This window comes from Nannospalax galili, unplaced genomic scaffold, assembly GCF_000622305.1.
Source record: "Nannospalax galili isolate Female #2095 unplaced genomic scaffold, S.galili_v1.0 scaffold72, whole genome shotgun sequence".
NCBI lineage: Eukaryota > Metazoa > Chordata > Mammalia > Rodentia > Spalacidae > Nannospalax > Nannospalax galili.
This window is the reverse complement of record NW_008336933.1, coordinates 7077545-7097487: the sequence shown is the minus strand read 5'-3', so window position 1 is coordinate 7097487 and position 19943 is coordinate 7077545. Positions and strand designations below refer to the sequence as shown.

General features: G+C 43.5%; 1 protein-coding gene across 2 annotated transcripts in view; it reads right to left on the bottom strand.

The window, feature by feature from the left end:
- Positions 1-15352, bottom strand: part of Ssr1 (signal sequence receptor subunit 1) — a 36620-nt gene extending 21268 nt beyond the window's left edge. Inside the window, exons 1-6 of one of the 2 annotated variants that reach the window (XM_029562853.1) lie at positions 15173-15352; positions 13356-13468; positions 9403-9490; positions 5725-5987; positions 3333-3409; positions 2436-2514 (exon numbers count right to left, since the gene is read on the bottom strand). In XM_029562853.1, coding sequence (XP_029418713.1) covers positions 2436-2514; positions 3333-3409; positions 5725-5987; positions 9403-9490; positions 13356-13468; positions 15173-15248 — 696 coding nt within the window. In that variant the 5' untranslated portion in view covers positions 15249-15352. The remainder of the gene's footprint in view (positions 1-2435; positions 2515-3332; positions 3410-5724; positions 5988-9402; positions 9491-13355; positions 13469-15172) is intronic. The other variant, XM_008831648.2, reaches the window with a different exon arrangement.
- Positions 15353-19943: the final 4591 nt, after the last annotated feature.

The window sequence follows — 19943 nt, the reverse complement described above, 5'->3', positions numbered from 1 at the left end:
TACAGACAGTTGTTAGCTGCCATGTGGGTGCTGGGATTCGAACCCGGGTTTTCTGCAAGAACCACCAATGTTCTTAAATGCTGAGCCATCTCTCCAGCCCCTTATCTATTATTTTTTAAAATATATTTATTATTTTTATTTTATGTGTGAGTGTATTGCCTGTATATACGTAAGTGCACCCATGTCATACAGTGCCCACAGAGGTCAGAAGAGGGTGTTGGATCCCCTGGAACTGGAGTTACAGATGATTGTGGGTGCTGGGAATTGAACCCAGGTCCTCTCTAAGAACATCCAGTGTTCTTAACCACTGAGCCATCTCTCCAGCCCCAAAAACTATTTTAAAGACGTCATAGCAGCCCATCAAATTTGAGGCCAACCTAGGCTACACAGGACCCTGTCTCAAAAACCAAACCAAACCACCAAACACCAAAAAACTAACAGAAAAGAAAGAGGGAGGAACCTAAAACTGTTTCCCTGGCATATCTGCAAAAACCACTAGAATATAAAATTTATTTAATTCCATTTTCTTTAATCTTACTCTGAAATTAAAAAAAAAATCTGTGGGGCGGTTGGTGCAAGTTTGTAATCCTAGCATCAGGAAGGAGGCAAGATCAGGCGAGTCTGAGGTCAGACAGAGCTACATAGCAAGACCCCATTCTCAAAAAACAAAAAACAACAACAGCAACAAAAAGTGCTAAAAGAACCCCTAAGAAACCAAAATAAACAAAACTCCCCCAAAACCAAGGGCTGAGGACACAGCTCAGTGATAAAGTGCTTGCCAGCAGGCACAAAGTCCTGGGTAAAATCCCTAGTATGGGGTGGTGTATGTGTATGTTAGGGTAGCAAAAGCTCTGTATTAAACAGTCTTATATAGTCCACGTACTCGATTCTGAATATAATGAATAAAAAATGACCATTTAAATGGAAATAGAAAATGGGAAGCTATAATAACTCATTTGCAAATTTAAGGCAAAACGCCAAACAACTTTAAAAACGATACAAACGTAATTATAAACACCCACTTGGTCAGCAACTGTTTAGGGTCTACTGTATCTGACAAAAATGGCTTAATACTCTCCCACTGAGGAGAACAGTATGTTTCTTTCTGTGGAGTGTGGTAGAAAACAAAGCAGTGAGGAAAGCCCAGAAGTGGGTGGGAAAGCCCAGCACCTGGTCACCAGTACCAAGGCAGGTATTCCGGTGGGCCTCTTTAGGACCCAAGACACAAGAACAGACTATCAAGATGAACATAGCCAAACTGTTTTTTTCAAACAGTACAAATTAGCTCGTTAAGAATTATCCCTGTAGGGGCTGGAGAGCTGGCTCAGAGGTTAAGAGCACTGGCTGCTCTTGCAGTGGACCCAGATTCGGTTACCAGCACCCACATACACAGTGGCTCACAATGGCCTGCAATTTCAGTCTGTGGGATACAATGCCCTCTTCTGGCCTCCAAGAGCATTACATGAAATGGATGCACTTACATACATGCAGGCAAACTCATACACATAAAAAATAAAAAATACAAATTTTTTTTTTTGGGGGGGGTGTCTTTTTGAGACAGGGTCTCCCTGTAGCTCCAGCTGTCCTGGAACTCACTATGTAGACCAGGCTGGCCTTGAACTCACAGAGATCCACCTGCCTCTGCCTCCCGAGTGCTGGAACTAAAGGTGTGCGCCACCACGCCCAGCTTAGACAAAATTTTTTAAAGGAATTCTCAAGCTCAGAATACTGACCCAGACCCAGCTAGGTGTGGTGATACATGCCCCCTGTAGTCCCAGCACTCAGAAGGCAGAGGTAGGTAGATCTCTGTGATTTGGGAGTTCAAGGTCAGTCTGGTCTATATTCAGTACCAGGCCAGCTGGGACTACAGCTGTCTCATAAAGACCGCCCCCCGCCAAAAAAAAAACCAACCCAAATTAAATAAATTGGCTGCTTATAGATAATATAACGTGCTATACTTTCATGAGAAGTTACAGTAAATGGTGACATCATTTCTGCACTTGAGGATCATAAGACAGTAAGGATCCCTTTAGAGAGGGTAACACACTAACTGGATAGGTGTGCACACATCTCAATGAATTGAAGCTACATATTAGAGATCTCACCTCTGCTAAGATCAAAAAAGAATTGTGTGTACATGTACATGTGTGTGTGTGCATGCACACATATGCCTTTGGAAGTCAGAGGAATTGGATCCTCTGGAGCTGGAGCTACAGGCAGTTGTGAGCCACCTGATGTGGGTGCTGGGAACTGAACTCAGGTCCTTCACAAGAGCAGTGGACACTCTTAACACATCTCCACAGTCCACTTTGGGTATTGTTTTGAAAAGGGACAAAGCTGTAAGCCTACAAACCCATAGTGAGAGAGAAGTTCCGAGAGCTATGGTGTAATTAGGACTGAAACAAGTGTGGCTTGAGTTGCTCATGCATAATTACCTTTCTAGATTCTAGGAGCTGATGAAGACCAACAACAACGAGAAGTCCAAGACCAGCAAGGAACATATACATAAAAATTCTGCCATAAGAAGATTAAATATACTGTCATTAACTCATAAATATCACAGCTAATTAAAAACAAAATTTCCACCCACCTCTGCCTCCCAAGTGCTGGGATTAAAGGCGTGCACCACCACGCCCGGCTCGAATTCAATTATTTTTATGTGTTTTATTAAAAACTCAGTTTAAAATATTTTTGTTTCTTCTGCTACAAATTTCACATTGTCTTTAAAAATATTTATTATTTTATGCGTATAAGTGTATTGCTTGCATGTATATGAGTGCACCTGTGTCGTGCTGCGGAGGTCAGAAGAGGGCCTCGGATTCCCCTGGAACTGGAGTCCAGAATGGTTCATAGCCATGTGGGTGCTGGGAATCGAACCCGGGTCCTCTGCAAAAGCAGTCAGTGCTCTTAACCGCTGAGCCATCTCTCCAGACCCACACTGTTTTGAATAACTTGGATTTATTAAATTTCTTCAAGTCACAGTAGGATAACTCCTCGGGCAATTTTTTTTTTTTTTCAAAATAAAAGTCTTCTATTTATGCAATTATTTCTGAGGCATGCAACTATGTTCAGGCTGGAGAAAGCTCGGAGTAGCAAAGAATTTAGGACGGAAAGGCAACTAGTACCTCTGCAGTTCTGTTAGCGCCAACCATCTTTCCCGGCTCAGTATTAGTAAGTACAAGAACTGCCTGAAACATGGGCCTACGTGATAAGGATTTCACCAAATCTAGAGGTCCATTCCATTTTGAGCATTACACAAATGTTTGCAATTAGCGCACACCTTCCAGTTTGATGTTATGAGACTCAAATCTATAAACTGCAGTTTTACTTACGTTTCTCCATCTAACCCATCCTCTCTTTCAATAACTGTAACTGTTTGATTGAAGACAGCATCTTGGAATACATTGCCCTGTGTAAGAAACAGATGTTAAAAATCTGATGTGAAACATACTGTAAGAATGAAAACTTAATGTTTTCTTAAAATTGTTATTCTAGCAGACTTCATATAATTTCTCTATCACTTAGGTCATAAGAAACACCTGCAATTGCGCTACTTCAATCCCAGACACTCAACCATATGTTAATTCTTTTTATAAAACAAAGATCTTGGAGTTCATCAAAGTCATCTTTCATTTTCTGCAGGGAGCAGGGAGGTGGTGGTTTAAGGAACCAGGAAAACGAGGAGGAAAATGATATAAAATCTGCAGGAAGAAGCAGAGCCCAGAACTCTGCAGCACCAGCAGCTCTAGCTTCCACTACCTATAATCCTCCAAAGAAAGAATGCAAGTGAACCACAGTGGCTGCAGGGCAGGTCACTTTAAGAAGCAGACCTGAGCAAGCCAGATTCATGCTGTAGACTCAAAATGGAGTAAAAACCAATTTCTTCCTAATAAGCAGGCTGGTAATTTGCAGTAAAATACTCTTCCATTATGGTCTTAAAAATAATCTTGATTGCTCTGTTCTGACTTTTTTCCAGTTCCCTGTCTAGGACTTGTAATGCTAATTACTCTTGCCTTTACTTTTCCTTCACATCTCCTATTTACCAGTTAAAGACTTTCTTTTCCCCCTACAGACAAGAGTTATGCAATTTGGGAGTTGTGCTGGATAGCTTTAGTGTCAACTTGACACACCTGGGTTGAGGGAGCCTCAATTGGGGAATTACCTCTATTGGACTGGCCTGTGGCCATGTCTGAGGGGCATCTTCTTGATGAGTGATGTGGGAGGGCCCAGCCCACTGTGTGGTGGTGCCACCCCTCAGCAGGTGGGCCTATGTTGCATAAGAAAGCAGGCTGAGCAGGGGCCAGGGAAGCAAGCCAGTAAGCAGCATTCTTCCATGGCCTGTGCTCCAACTCCTGCCTCCAGGTTCCTGCCCTGAGTTCCCACGTTGGGTTCCTGGATGAACTGTGACCTGGGATATGTAAGCTACATAAAGCCTTTCCTCCCCAAGTTGGTAGTGGTCAGAATATTTTGTCACAGCAATGAAGAAACAAACCAGAACCAGAACAGGAGTCTTTTAGATAGACCCACTGAAGGGGTACTCCAATTGCCTCACCCTACGTCCCTATTCAGCATGGAAGAAGCCAGCAGTCTACGTCCTGATTCCCTATTGGCAATTTGGGTAACCTATTCAGAGGATGGTGTGATAAAAATAGGAGGTAGGAATTGGCTAGGCAGTTAGGGTAAAAACACCCCAAAGAAAAGTAGCCAGCTTCTTGGCTAAAACTCACAATGTCCTTGGGCCTCTTAGCAACCCACTCCGTTCCAAAGGTCAAAAATGTCAAAAGTATTTGGTAATTTTTATCTAATCCTTAAAAGATTTTAGGATTACCTCTTTAAAAGGGGGAATGTTAGAGTAGCCAAAAGCACCATCAAAAAATAAGAGTACATGAAGTTATCAGAAAAAAGTGATGGGGAGATATGGGAGGAGTTGGAGGGGAGGGAGTGGGCATGGATTTGATCAAAACACCTTATATGCATGTATGAAATTCTCAATAAATTATTTTTAATAAAAAGAAAAAATAATAATAATCTTGTCAGTTCAACAAAACTTCACTTTCCCCATACTCTGGAATCACTGGACATGCATAGATGTTCTCAATACTTGATGCTTCCAAAAGGCAGAACTTTGAAACTCAAAACTACACATATGCCAATGGAATTAATTAAAAAATTGGCTGTATTTTACCCTATCTGTGCACAAAAAGATAGAATACAGCTGGGCGTGGTAGTGAATGCCTTTAATCCCAGCACTCAGGAGGCAAAGGCAGGCAGATCTCTGGTCACATAGTGAGTTCAAGAACAACCTGGTCTACATAGTGAGTTCCAGGCCAGGTGGGGCTTCAGAGAGATCCTGTCTCAAAAAAGACAAAAAGACCGCCCCGCCCCCAAAAAGTAACAAAATCTTTAGAAACATTAAAAGCATTAGAATCAGCAAAAGGTGCTTACTGCTCCTTTCAAGAGCCAAGATCCAGTACAAGCCACTTTCCCAGGCACACAACAGCACCTAGCAACACAGCTCTAGTATGTACCACCTTACCACTATGTATTTTGGCCGTCTCCCTCACTAGATATGAACGTTAAGATAGATGTGCAATTCTTTTTGCATCCTTGTTCCTTATTATCGTTTCAACCACAAAGTAAGCACTTAGACAGAAACATTAAACAATGGTCACTGTCCCCAGCAGTCTCTAACGTAAAAATAAAACAAATCTCAAAAGGTCTTACGTTCAAATCTTTGTAGTTCAGATTGATGACCAGACCAAACGGTCGTCCCCCCATGGGCTCTGCAGGAATGAAGGAGTACTCAAAAGTTGCCTGTCTCTGGGGTGGTACTATAGTGTTGAGAGGAAGAGCTGTGAAATTCTGGATGTAGAACTGGTAGTCCTGAGGATAACGGAATGAAGCATCTAGCGATTCAACAATAAAATCTTCAGTGCCCTTGTTTGTAAAGCCTACCAGGAACTTCACAATGTTATTTGCTGGAAAATCTGAGACACAAAATAGGGAGAAGATAATCAGAATACATTTAGAGTTCAAAATAAAGCAGACACTACCAAAGGATTCTGGCATTTTCCTACCACACGTGCCTTGGTTTCAGAACTCACTTCACCAGAGCACTCTAGTGTGATTGTATACAAGTTCTGACTAATCAGAGCTGGGGGTATACATTCAGACTCCTGTCTGTTCTCTAAGGTTACAACTTAAGGGATGATATGAACATCCCAATTTTAGTCAAATCACATCCAAATTATGTGGTCTAAGCTGTATATTTGTGGCAGAAAGATTAACATGCAGAGGATTATACAACTCAGTATGCTTCCCATGCAGATAAAAATAAATGGGGAAAAAGACAACCACTTACTCAAATTTCTTTTTTTTTTCTTTTACAGTGCTGAGAATGGAACCCAAGGCTTTGCAAATTCTAGACAGGTTCTAGACTACTGAGTATACAGCCCCAGCAATCAAATTATACTTAAAAAAATTGTTTTTAAATATTTTATTATTTGTATTTTACGAGTATGAGTGTATTGCCTGCATGTATGTGAGTACATTGTGTCATGCAGTGCCTTGGAGGTCAGAAGAGGGCATCAGATTCCCCTGGAACTGGAGTTATGGATGGTTGTTAGCCATCATGTGGGTACTGGGCATCAAACCCAGGAACTTTGCAAGGGCAATCAGTGCTCTTAACTGCTGAGCCATCTCTCCAGACCTTAAAAAAATATTTTATTATTTGTATTTTTTTTTTGGTGTATGAGTGTATTATTGCCTGTATGTATTTAAGTGCATCCATGTTAAGCAATGTCTGTGGTGGTCAGAAGAGGGTGTCAGATTTCCCTGGAACTGGAGTTAGAACAGTTACCAGATGCCATGTGGGTGCTGAGAATGCAACCCATATCCTCTGGAAGAGCAGTCAGTACTCGTAACTGCTGAGCCACCTCTCCAGCCCCCAAATTACACTGTTTGGAGGTATTAAGTTAACATGGGAATAAAAGAGAACACTTATGAAAAAGAAAATTAATAGTTTCTAATGTTATGTCTTCCATAACTATACTGCAATCCATTAGGCTGAGTTTCACCCAGTACAACACAGGTTATATAATCAGATATATCTGGGTTTGAATCCTGTCTCTGCAATCTATTCTATGAACTGGATACAATGGAGCAAGTTTCTTAATTCCTATTAACTCCAGTTCAACAATAAGTATGCTCACGGTTTTCTGGGATTAAATAACCACCACAAAGTATTAAGAATAGTGCCATTTCCCAGAGCCCTCAAAAAATACAAGCTGTTGTACTTAAGAGGTTGAGCAGCCCCAATTAGAAAATTGTTAGTTTTTTGAGATAGGGTCTTCCTACAGCCCCAGCTGGCCTGGAACTCACTATGCAGACCAGGCTGGCCTCAATCTTAGAGATCTGCCTGCCACTGCCTCCTGAGTGCTGGGATTAAAGGCATGTATAACCATGCCTGGCCCACAACTGCAAAACTGGAAATGCTCCAAAATCTGAAACTTTCTGGGCGCCAACAAGATGCTAGAAGTAGAAAATTCCACACCTGGTCTCAAGTAATAGGTTGCCATCAGAACACAGGCACCCTAGAAATACTGTATTCTTTAGGCTACATAGACATACATAGGTATGTATGAAGCATAAACAAATTCCATTCTGTAGAAAATTATGTATATGCAAATGTTCCATAACTCAAAAAAATCCAAAATCTAAAACACTTCGAGTCCCAAGCAATTTGGGTAAGAGATACTCAACCTCAATTTTCTTTAATCCTATGCTGTTAAGTTCGGCCTAACTGTAAAGACTTACTATGTCACTAATATTTAATTAATTTTTTTATATGTATGAGTGTTTTGCCTACATGTATGTAGGTGTATCACTTGCATACAACACACATGGAGGCTAAAAGATAGCATTGGATCCCCTGGAACTGGAGTTATAGAAGGTTGTGATCAACCATGTGGGAGGTGGGAACCAAGCCCAGGTACTCTGCAAGAACAGTCAGTGTTCTTAACCATTAAGCCATCTTTCCAGTCCCTTCACTGATTTTTATTTTATTTTTTTGGTCTTTTTTTGAGACAGGGTCTCCCTGTAGCCCCAGCTAGCCTGGAACTTACTATGTAGACCAGGTTGGCTTTCAACTCTCTCTATCTGTCTGCCTCTGCCTCCTGAGTGCTGAGATTAAAGGTGTGGGCCACCATGCCACAAGAAGAAAACTTAAAAAAGTTTTTGGTTTATTTTTATTTTTTACATGCCTGAATGTTTTGTCTGCATGTGTTTAAGTGTGTCTGCTTTTGTGTGTAGTACCCATGAGGCCAGCAAAGGCTAAAACCCCTGGGAATGGAGGTTTTTTGCCAACATGTGGGTGCTGAGAACCAAACCCCAGTCCTCTGCAAAAGCTGCCAGTGCACTTAACTGCTGAGCTATCTCTCCAGCCCTGGTTTCTTACCTTTTTACATGGATTCCAGGGACTGAACTCAGGGTGTCAAGCTGGAGCTGGCCCAAAACAAAATTCTTTTACTGATAGTTTGATAAAAAACATTAGCTGGGCATGGTGGTGCACGCCTGTAGTTCCAGCACTTGGGAGGCAGAGGCAGGCAGTGAGCTCAAGCCCAGCCTGGTCTACATAATAAGTTCTAGGATAGCTGGGGCTACAGGGAGACCCTGTCTCAAGAAGACAAAAAAAAAAAAAACCAAAAAACAAAAAACAAAAAAACCCCAACCCCCCCCACCAAAAAAAATATTAAAATGGCATTTTGGGCGCAAGATGGCTCAGCATGTAAGCCACACACGTAAGCCTGATGACCCAAGTTCAATCTACCAAACCCACACTGGAAAGAGAAAACCAACTCCTGTCAAGCTGATCTCAAACTTCTGTGTGCACCGTGGTACCTCTGTGCATGCACACAATTTTTAAAAAGGTATCTTTGAGGACATTCAATTTCTAGTAAACCAAATAGCATTTATTTTTCCCTTTAAATATCAACAATAGAGGGGATAGAGAGAGGGCTCAGTGGTTAAGAGCACTGGCTGTTCTTACAGAAGATCCAGGTTTGAATGCCAGCACCCACATGGTGGCTAACAAACATCTGTGACTCCAGTTCCAGGGAATCCAACATCCTCTTCTAGCCTCCATGGGCACTGAATACACGGGTGCACTTACATACATACAGGCAATACATGCATATACATAATATAAAAATAATAAAATATTAAAAAAACATATATCAATACTACACATACTAGTATTCACATGCATAAGATTTTTTTCAAATTAGTTGCTAGCATAATGCTTGTTACATAAAGATCTCAGGTACTGCAAAGGCTTCCCCCCAAAAGCAGGTCTGATATTTTAAAATTTCTATGACTGAACTAAAGGGAACAAGTCTGCATTACCTTCTCCTTTTACAAACAGGATAGTTGTGTCGGCACTCGGTGAAGCCTCAGGTTCACCAGATACATCCTCTTCCTCTTTATCTTCTGCCTAAAGAGAACATTAAAAAGGGAGTAATATGAGATGGTAGGGGGGAAAATCACTGAGGTATAGACTTCACTAGATTTGGGATAATATGCTATTTTATTTGTACTGATGGTATGAATTCACTGCAGCTCATCAGTTAAACAGAACTTTTAGGACAACGTGTATGGATGTGCACACCAGGCCAGTGGGAATCTAGTAAAGTCTGAAATTCTGTGTTTCTCATAAGCATTCAGGAAATGCCACCACTGCTAGTCTATCAATTACACTTTGAACTGTGAGGTCCCTAGGCCAGGGACTGGTCCCTTCTGTGCCACCACTCACCTCTGTGCTGCTGTGGGAATGCAACCAGACGTTAAATGAACAGGCACAGCTGGATCTGGCCAGTTGCCATATCTGCCCAGCCATTCAATTCAAGCACTTTATTAGCAGCCTAGAAAGATTTCCATTCCAATTAACAGAACAATTTCCTTGTGAGAATCGGTTATAACTTAAAATGCTGGGGGGAGAAACAGACGCAGAAACCCCTCCAAATCTGAAGAACTCACACGTAGGGTATGCCCTTTGGAGGCTGAGGCAGGAGGATTGCCTAAGCCTAGTAATTTGAGGCCAGTCTAGGCAATATTGTGAACATCTATCTCCAAAACATGATACAAGTAGGAAAACATGTCAGAGACATGCTAGAACCTTGCTGTAAGAATAAAGTAGAAAAGGTACACTTGAGAAGAACAAAGAGAAATCACAACTAAGATTTCATTTATGGAGTTCAGAACAAGCAGAAAAGAGGCAGCAATTTAATCCACTGGACCCATATCAAAACAGGAAATCATTTATGGCAGTAGGATGTGTTAAGTGCTGGACTCTGCTGTGAACACGGGAAACTACTGGTGGTGCTGCCTACAAAGACAAGTTTAAGTGTAGTGCTCAGTAAGGCAAGGGGTTAGAAAAGTGATCTCAAAGTCATCAACATAAGGTTTTGTAGTGGTTAAATTCACAGGTTTCACCAACATCAGTGGAAAGCAGAACAGAAGAGAGCAGAGAGGAAGTCCCAGGCAGCAGCAGCAACTAGGCAGGAAACAGAAAGGGGTGTCACAAAAGCCACCACCATGGGATTCAAGGTACAATCTGCGAATGCTAAAAGGGCTCCAACTATGTAAGCAAGGAATTTGGCAATCAGGCTGTTGGTGACTTAGCCTAAACTACATATATAGGGCCAGACCCTGGAGAATGAATGTACCATGAACATAGGAGAAAACCCGGACACATTACTCTTTCAGAAAGTAACTGGTACTGGTAAAGTAAAGAAGGAGCATAGCAACTGAAGGTGGGCTGTAACAGTAGGTCTGCAGGCTTGAGACCAACGCTGCAAATAAAAACAGAGAACACCAGGGCTGGAAAGATGGCTCAGTGGCTAAGAGCACGGACTGCTCTTGCAGAGGACCCGGGTTCCATTCCCAGCACCCACATGGCAGCTACGAACTGTCCTTAACTCCAGTTCCAGGGGAATCTGAAGCTCTCTTCTGACCTCCGCGGCACTGCATCACATACATGTATGCAATCCACTCACACACATAAAATAATAAATATTAAGAAAAAAAGAACAATCTGCTAAGACCCCACAGGATAAGATGGGGGAGTAAGAGCAAGGCAGCAGAGCTCCTTAGAGCAAGCACCCTTCATCATTAAATGCCTACAAGTAGAAATCTGGTAAGAGTTCTCTCTCGAAGGCCCTCACTTTCTGCCATCAAAACAATATTGCTGCCAAAGATAATGGAGAAGCAAGAACTGTTTGAAGAGCTGCTGCAGACGCATAACATACATGAGTGTAAAGGTAAATAACTGGCTTGCCCTGTAATTCACCAGCATATTATAAAGGAATATAAAACTAGTGCTTACTACCTGGTGAAACACCCAACAGCTTCAGCTATCACAGACTGCCTTCAGGAACAGAGAGAAATAGGTGGCACAGGCTGCCTGTGGAAAGACAAGCTGGTGGACAGGCATGAAGGACTCTTAGCTACAATACCTATTTTAAATAATAACTTTTTAAGTTAGCTAGTGTTTAAAGTTATTACAAGCTTATATATTTTAAAAAATACTTTCAAGGAATGAGGGCAAAGTATATTGCAAGCCCCAGTTTTACAGAAAAGAGTTATTAAACAATGGGAAGAAGCACCCAGGACTTAAAGGCCCTTTCCTTTGCTCTACTCCAGAACCATCCTAGGGGTGAAGGATCCTGCCATATCTCCTAATTCTCTGATGCCTTGACGGCTAAGTGTAAGTTATTAGTACAGAAATTGGGGGGGTGGGGGGCAGCCAAAATCCAGCTCCCTCAGTTTCACAGGTGCCTACTGCAGCAGCTGTGATTCTAAGAGCCCATCTGTGTTCAGTAGCCTACACACAAGGAAGGATGCTCCCTCTGCTTCCTGTTTCAATCTATCCTGACCATTTTTCTGACTCGAGAAAAGTTCTAACTTCACCCATTACTAAATGTCCAAATTTCCATGTCCTGAATATTATCCTTAATCCTAAATTGTATTCCAATAGTCACTATAAGTTATCTTACCACAAGTGCTACTTTAGAACAGTAAAATGTTTACAAAAATGAAGTAAGAATGCATTGATCTACTTAAAGCTGTTCATCTAATGAAATGGGTTGAAGGATGTAGAGCCTAAAGCGTAAAGCCTGACACAGGTTATCAATAAAGGTTTCTTAAAGATGGGGGAGTTAGATAAGGTGTAAAAATTAGGCAAATTCTACTTAGATGAAACAATACATGACTATGTAGCAAAATAAAAACATCAACAAAAGAGCAAGCAATTAAAGTGGAAGGCATATTTATAAAGACAAATTTTAAAAAGGACTTATATACATATATAAGTCTAATTATTTGGAATCTAAAATGAAGAAAAATAAGAGAATTGAGGGTTTAATCTTGAAGGAAATGGTAAAGTCTACATTCATGAAAGGTTCTCGGCTTAAGTACAGCATGAAAACAGAAACAAACAAAATCCTGCGAAGGACAGATTATAGTATTTCTGGGCAGGAAACAGATTAGCCAAAAGTATGTTATAATGACCCTCACTTGAGCAGGATATTCTGTCATACTATAATCACACAGTAACACGGTCAGAGCTGTGTAACTTCTTAGGTTAGAGCCCCTTACTCTTCACAAGACATATATTGTTATCTACTCTTCAGCCTCTGCCTCCAAACATACTGACACTGGCCCCGAAAATACGGACTTTAAGAAAGCAGAGAAAATATCTCATCTGCTCAGTCCAGCACCTTGCCACATGGCAGAGGTACCCTGAATGAGCTTCAATGGCTGTGTATTGAATAAAAGCAACAAACACAAAAAAGGAAACTGAGACCCAAAAAGTCAAGCACCAGAGACTCTGAATTTTCACTTTATGGTCCAGCGCTAGCCCCACCACACTGTTACCCTCCTACATTCTCACAAGCATGATCATGAACTTTCCAGTGCATCTTGTCTCCTTCTCTCCTCCAGAAAATCTCTATGGTCATTCCCAATGACTTGCCCCCTAGTTCAACTTCAACTTGCTTTGATCACAATAAAAATCAGAAATCACCAAATTTGCCTATAAAAAGAACACATTCTTGGGCTGAGGATCTAGCTCAATTGATTGAGTATTCATCCAGCATACACAAAGCCCTAGGTTCAATCCCCAGCACGGCATAAAACCTGGTATGGTAGCACATGCTTGCAATCTCAGTGCTCCAGAGATGGAGGCAGGAGGACTAGAAGCTCGAGGACAGCCTGGGCTACATGAGACCTTCTCTCAAAAAAAAAAAAATAATAATGTATCATCTACACTCTAGGTACATTAAAGAGTGTGCAGCACTAACCAAATCTGTAGGTTCATCTTCTTCTACCTCAGCTTCATCATCTTCATCTTCTATTATCGAATCTTCCACTGTTTCTTCATCCTCTGTAAGATCTTGAGCCACTGCTAATGACCCTAACGATAAAACACAGAATAAGCAGTTAACCTTTACCTGAACGCCAGTGTTTTTAAATATCAGGTTTAGGTAAGAAAATGTTGCCCTGTGGTAACTCAATCTCCCTAGTCATTTGAACAGTGCCAGTGCTTATGAACATTTATAGAATAATTTTACTAGTAGTCTTAACTACTGCATGTTAATTTTAACAAAAAATGTTTTTAATATTAAAAAACACAAAACAGGGTCCACCAAATGGCTCAGCGGGTAAGGACTAAGGCCTCTTGAAAGTTGTCCTCTGCATGTGTGCTGTGGCACATACATTCACACGCACATAAATGCAATTTTTAAAAATGAAAACAAATCAATACCTGAAATTTCATATTGACAGTATGACCATAATGCCAAATCACAAATCACAGTTTTATAGGCAAAACTATAGCAACACACCACATTAAGTTTATTTCACGAAAATCCCTCAAAAGCTTTACAAAGTACTAGCAATTCTTCTCACAAAGAGTGATGATGTGGCAATTCAGCAGAGGAAGAAAATGTGGGAAGAGCCGCACGTGCAATACCAGAGGGAGAGAGCCTGTCATTAGGATCACACATTTTGAGTCTTCATTTCCTTGAGTTTTTACTGCCTAAGGAGCAGGACCTAAATGGTTCATTCATAGTTTACAAGTCATTTTCCAAAGCCAGTTTAAGAAAGAAAATCCCTGAGGGCTGGGGATGTAGTCGGGTGGGTAGGGTGCTCGCCTGGCCATGCAGGAAGCCCTGGGTTCAATCCCACTATGGCATTCGGTGGATGTGGTGGAGGACACCTGGAACCCAGCAGTCGGGAGGTAGGGGCACAAGGATCCCAAGTTCAAGATCAAGCTAAGCGACAGAGACTTCAAAGCCAGCGTGGGCCACACAGAGACCCTTGCCTCAACATCCTCCCATCCTCGCCACCCAGCCCCCGCCAAAAGAAACTTCTTGACAGTAACTTAAGGAAAATAGAACCCAGTCACTTCCGTTTTCTTTGCCAAACTGCTCGTGGACACGGATCGCTATCATTTCGTATGCCACAAGCCGCTAAAACTTACAGAAAGGAAAGGCATGCTGGCGACCACTCAGACTAAGTTAGAAAATCGAAGTTCAAGACACCAAGGCAAAAAATTTCCAGTTTTACACTCTGCTAAGTTTTCACCCCAACTTAACCACTGGAATGAATAAACCTATATGAAGAGCCGTCCAGCTCAAAGTACACTATTTCCTTTTCAGCGCGTCTTCAACCAGCAAGCACGGTTTGCAAAAAGAGGGGGTGGGGTGGATCAGAAGGGAAGGCTGGCACTGAGAGCCATCGCGCGGGGAATCTCGGTGGAGGCTGCGGGGCAGCGGGAGGGAGTTCGGCTGGTCCAGCCTCCGGGCTCCCAGCTCGCGTGCGGAGGAGCGAGGCCTGGAGCGCGGAGATGCTCCGGGCCAAGCTGCGGCAAGCGGCGGGCTAGAATGAATGAAGGCGGCGGGAGGCGAGCGACACGTCAGCGCGGAGCCCGGCGCGGGGCGGGGGCCGCCGGCGGGTGAGGCCACAGCGGGCCGGGCCGTGGGTCCCGCAGGGCCAAGGTCGCCGGCCTCCCGCGCCTCCCGAGGCACCGAGAAGCCCCGCGGCAGATCCCCGCGCCCCGTGGCCGCCCCCCGAGTCCCGGGCTGAAGAGAACCCCGCCGTCCCCGGCCACCCTCACCTCCTGGGCCGCCGCGGAGCAGCACAGCGGCGGGAAACGCTAGCAGGAACAGCAGCAGGCGGGGGAGGAGTCTCATGGCGCGGCCGGTCCCAGGTCCAGTGCGCGTCCGCGAGGGCTCTCGGAGGCTCGGGCAGTAATGGCGTTACTCCTCATCCGGGCTCCGCGGGAGGGGCGGGGTACGCACGCGTGTCGGACAGGCCACGCCCCCTGCCGCCGCTGCCTCCGACGTGGCCGCTCAGGGCCCAGGGGCGGAGCCCAAGGGCGGGGCCTCCGGGCTCCCGCGAGAGCTTCGCTGAGCCCGGCCCTCCCCTTGCAATTAACGCCTGCTGAGTGTGCTTTGTTAGAATGACATCCGCTTGGTGAGTTGCGGTGGCGTAAGGAACGTAAACTGCCTCTATGTGTGACACTTAAAAGAGATTGGAGGGATGCGGAGAACATAAGGCTCGGGCTGTAATCCCAGCATTTGGGAGGCTGAGGCAGGAGGATTGCCGTGAGTTCGAGGCCAGTCTGGGCTACAGAGTAACTTGTTGGAGCTATACAATAAAATCTTGACACAAAACAAAGCGGAAAAAGAACAGGAAAACACACACAGGAAAATCAGTTCCCTATCTGCCCATACCCACTGCTAATGGCAGTTCTGGAATTTTCTTTGCTTTAAATGTTATTGTGTGTGTATGATGTGTGTGAATGCAAGTGCACAGGTGTGGAGGTCAGAGGACAACTTTTAGGACTTGGTTCTCTCCATCCATCTTTACGTGGGTTCCAGGCTAGAACTCAGAAAATCATCAGGCTTGTGCTACAGTGCTTTACCCATCTACCCATATTGCAGGCTCTGTTCCGAAATTTTCTTATGTAGCTGTCTAGATGTAAAAATCACCTACCAGGTACAGCAATGGCTGTGCAATCTTGGTTTCCTTCTAATCGGTCTTGGGTTTGTGGTTTCTGTAATAAGCTGGTATTTCAGGCAGCTGATCTGAATGCCACCAGAGTGAGATACCACATAGATGTGGAACAGACAGGCTATTCTGGTGTTTATCTGCCTTCTTTCCTTAGGTCTGTGTTTTCATTCATGAGCTCATTTAGTTTTCTGGATGGTCTCATGAACCGTCTTCTGACAGAAGCATATTGAGGTTAGTATTTTGCCAAGCCTTCAGAAAGCTTGGCAGTTGCAAGATTTGTCAGTCAGCCTGGCTCCAGACTCCAAGCATTACTGCCCCTGGATTATCTTAAGGCTGTATTGACCTGGGGTCCAGGAAAGGCAGTGTGTGACTCTACCACTGTAAAATGCACAAGGAAGTGGTGCTCAGCTGATCAACTCAGCTCCACTGGGCCAGACTGAACCAAGTAGAGCCCATGACAAGGCAACAAAAGACAGGTAAACTCCTGGCTTTTTTCTGCATGGTCCAAAAATGATCTACGGGTAGCCGTGCTTTTGATTTTGAATGAGTGGGTTTATGAGGCACTTAGCAAGTAAAAGAACAAATGGCAAGTAGCAGATGTAAGTATCAGCAAAGCATCATCAGATCAAGGTACTCACAACATCCAGCCCTGGAGCTGCCCAATTGAGATCACAGACAAAAGCCAACATCCAGCAGAAATGGACTGGAGAAGCCCCACTGAGGCGGCCAGCTGCAGTTCCCCAATTGAGCTCCTTTTCTTCGGGGGGGGGTGTCTTTTTGAGACAGCGTCTCCCTGTAGCCCCAACAGGCCTGGAACTCTCTATGTACACCAGGCTGGTCTTGAACTCACAGAGATTTGCCTGCCTCTGCCTCCCAAGTACTGAGATCAAAGGCGAGCACCACCACACCCAGCCCCTATTGAGCTTTTTATCCACAGTTTAACTTCCCATTCCCACTGCAGGCAGTTTAAATCATGGGATAAGCAATAGTAACCACTGTCTGAAGTTGTTTACCTTCTAGCTGTTCCCAAGGACACAATGTTGCTTTATAGCTTTAGCTCCCTGTTAGAGTTAGGGGGCCAGCCTGTCCCAGGACAGGGGGTTTTGGTGGACACTTGACATAAGCATATTAGGGTCTAAAGTGGGGGAGCCAGCCCTACTTCCAGAGCCAGCTAGCTTCTTAGTGAGCTCAAATAGCTTGTGACATTTATCAAAATCAATGTACATTACTGGCTTTTAACCTATTAAGTTAACCTGTAACCCTGTTACCTGTTATAAGCACAAAACATACGTTTTCTTCTGTCGCTGTCCTTGTACTCTGACTTTTCACAAAACTTTATCATAAAACACCAGATTAGGCCACAAGGTCAAAGTGTTTATGAAGCAGGATCCTCAAATAATGAACTCTAGCTGACAACCAGTGGGGCTCAAAATGGCAACACATATGAAAGACACAGGGGAACTATTACTGAGAGAAAATCTCATCCCCATGAGATTTATTAAGCCCCAGAATCAGGTTCAACATCAGGCAGAGCCTGTCAGGGCAGGTACTCTGCTGAAAGATGGATAGATTATAACAGTTGCATAGGTTACTTTGCAGAAACTCTAAAGACACTTTAAAAAAAACAAAACTGTGGATCCAGGAAATGTTATAATGTCAAAAAAATCAAAGCTATAAAAGAATGATGTTAATAAGGAATTTAGTCTTTAATAAAAGTCATTTTGTATATCAAAAAAAAACAAAACAAAACTGATAGATAAAAAAGTAGCCATATGACGAATAGGGTTGATCAGGAGGAAGCACCAGGACACAGATAAAACTCCATAAAAATAGAGTTTATTAGCAAAGGAACACGTGGGACAGATTCCCTTCCGGGCAGGGAAAATGTCTGCCCAGGTCTTGAGCTGGGGCCTTTTTAAAAAGGGAGGCTTCTGCTTCCTGCAGAAGGTGGGAAGATGTATTTTTTTTTTTTTTTTAAGTTAAGTGGAGAGAAGTGGGAGAGTGGGACTGTTAAAACCTGTCCTCTTCAGAGATCAAAGGGGAAGCCTGCTGTGTTGGCCAAACAGTGGAGAAAAGTCTGCTTCTCTTGACTTCAAAGACCAAGGTGCTTATCAGCTCAGTTCCCTTTTTCAGGCTTGAGAAATCCAGTCTGTGGGTCCCTGTTGGGGAAGGGGGAGGCTGCTGCTGTTTGAAACCCTAATAAAAACAAAACAAAACAAAAACACTGACTCTGACTAGAGCCTATAGGTATCATCTAACAGATGACTAAAATGGTGTTTTACTTATTTTTATTGTGTTGTCGGTGTATGTGCCTGTGTCTGTATACACACATGTGTGGGTTCCCAGGGAAATCAGAGGAGGGCACTGGATCCCCTGGAACTGGAGTTACAGGTGGTTGAGAGCCTCCAGAAGTGGGTTCTGAGAACCAAACTCTAGTCCTCTGCAGGAGCAGTAAGAGCCCTTAAGCACTGAGCCTTCCCTTCAGCCCTAAAATGGGATTTTTTTTTTTGCCAAGCAGAGGAAATGGTTCAGTAGGTAAACTCCTTGCTGTACAAGCATAAGGACCTGAGTTGGATCCTCAGCACTCGTGTAAAATTCCTGCACAGCAGTGCACATCTGTAATCTTAGTGCTGGGGAGGTGGAGAATGCTGAGTTTCGCTGGCCTGCCAGTTTAGCGTAATGGGTGAGCTCCAGGTTCAGCTAGAGACTCTGACTTAAAAAATAGGTGGAAGGCAATAGAGGAAGACACTCAGCATTGACCTTTGGCCTCCACAGGCAGACATACACACACCTACATGAAAGAAGGCTTGCCATCTCTGTCTTTCGTGTCTGTCCCCTCTGCTGTCTCAAAAGCTTCCAGTCATACTCTGCTTGGCTTGCATGTATACATGCTCACATGTACACATGCTCACATGTTTGTCATTTCAGAACTGTACTGTCCAAGACTGAAATGTAGGTTGACTGGGCCCACTGCCCATTCAAATGGATGTATGTTTTCTTCTGATACATCCTGTGCTTTCTCAACAACTCAAGCACTGAGAGCCCATCATCTCTAACCCAGGTCCAGGAAATTCATTCAAGATGATGATGGCAGCTGTAAACTCAGCAGTTCCTAAATGGAGCTGACTGTCCATTAGCCTACAAAATTCAAGGCAGAGATGTTTGTACCCAAGAATACCACCACACTTTGAAACTGGGCCCATGATAACTACCAAGTTTTAGCCTCTGCCCCCCAAGTCCATAGCCACCTGCTACTCCCTCTGTTTTCAAGAGTAGTCTGGTCACCTCTGGTCAGCACTCTCTTCTAATCTGAGGTGGAATCTCAATAAAGGATACTTGTCTGTCTTATTCATACACGGCTTGGTCTCATTTCTGCTGTTTTCATGCTTCGTGACTGCATAATTTTGGCAACTTCACCTGGTGGTATGAGACGAACTCAGGATAAGACATTGGGTTGGAAGCTTCCAAACACAATCCCTTAGCAGCTATGCAGCCATGTGCGATCTTTCTCTGGATCCTCTGAGCCAGAAACAAACTCCATGAGAAATTGTTAGAGGAGGGGGCTGCAGTGCAAATCACAGCTTAAATCGAAACTAAATTACCCTCATAGGTTCCGACTATGTCTAAACATGTACTGACAGCAAGTGAGAGAGACTATCTAGAAATTGCATTATCAATAAAGAATGGGAAGTTCTGGTCACCTGAAGTTACACCTGTGGAGGGAAGAGAGTCAGTGAGGTCCTTGGCATAGCACAGAGGTGCTGGAAAATAGGATGTCTGTAACTACTGAATACAGGATGTCTGTAACTACTTCCAGCACAGTCCCCATCAGTTTCTTTCTGATGCTAGAAGAGAGTAGCAAGTTAAACAGA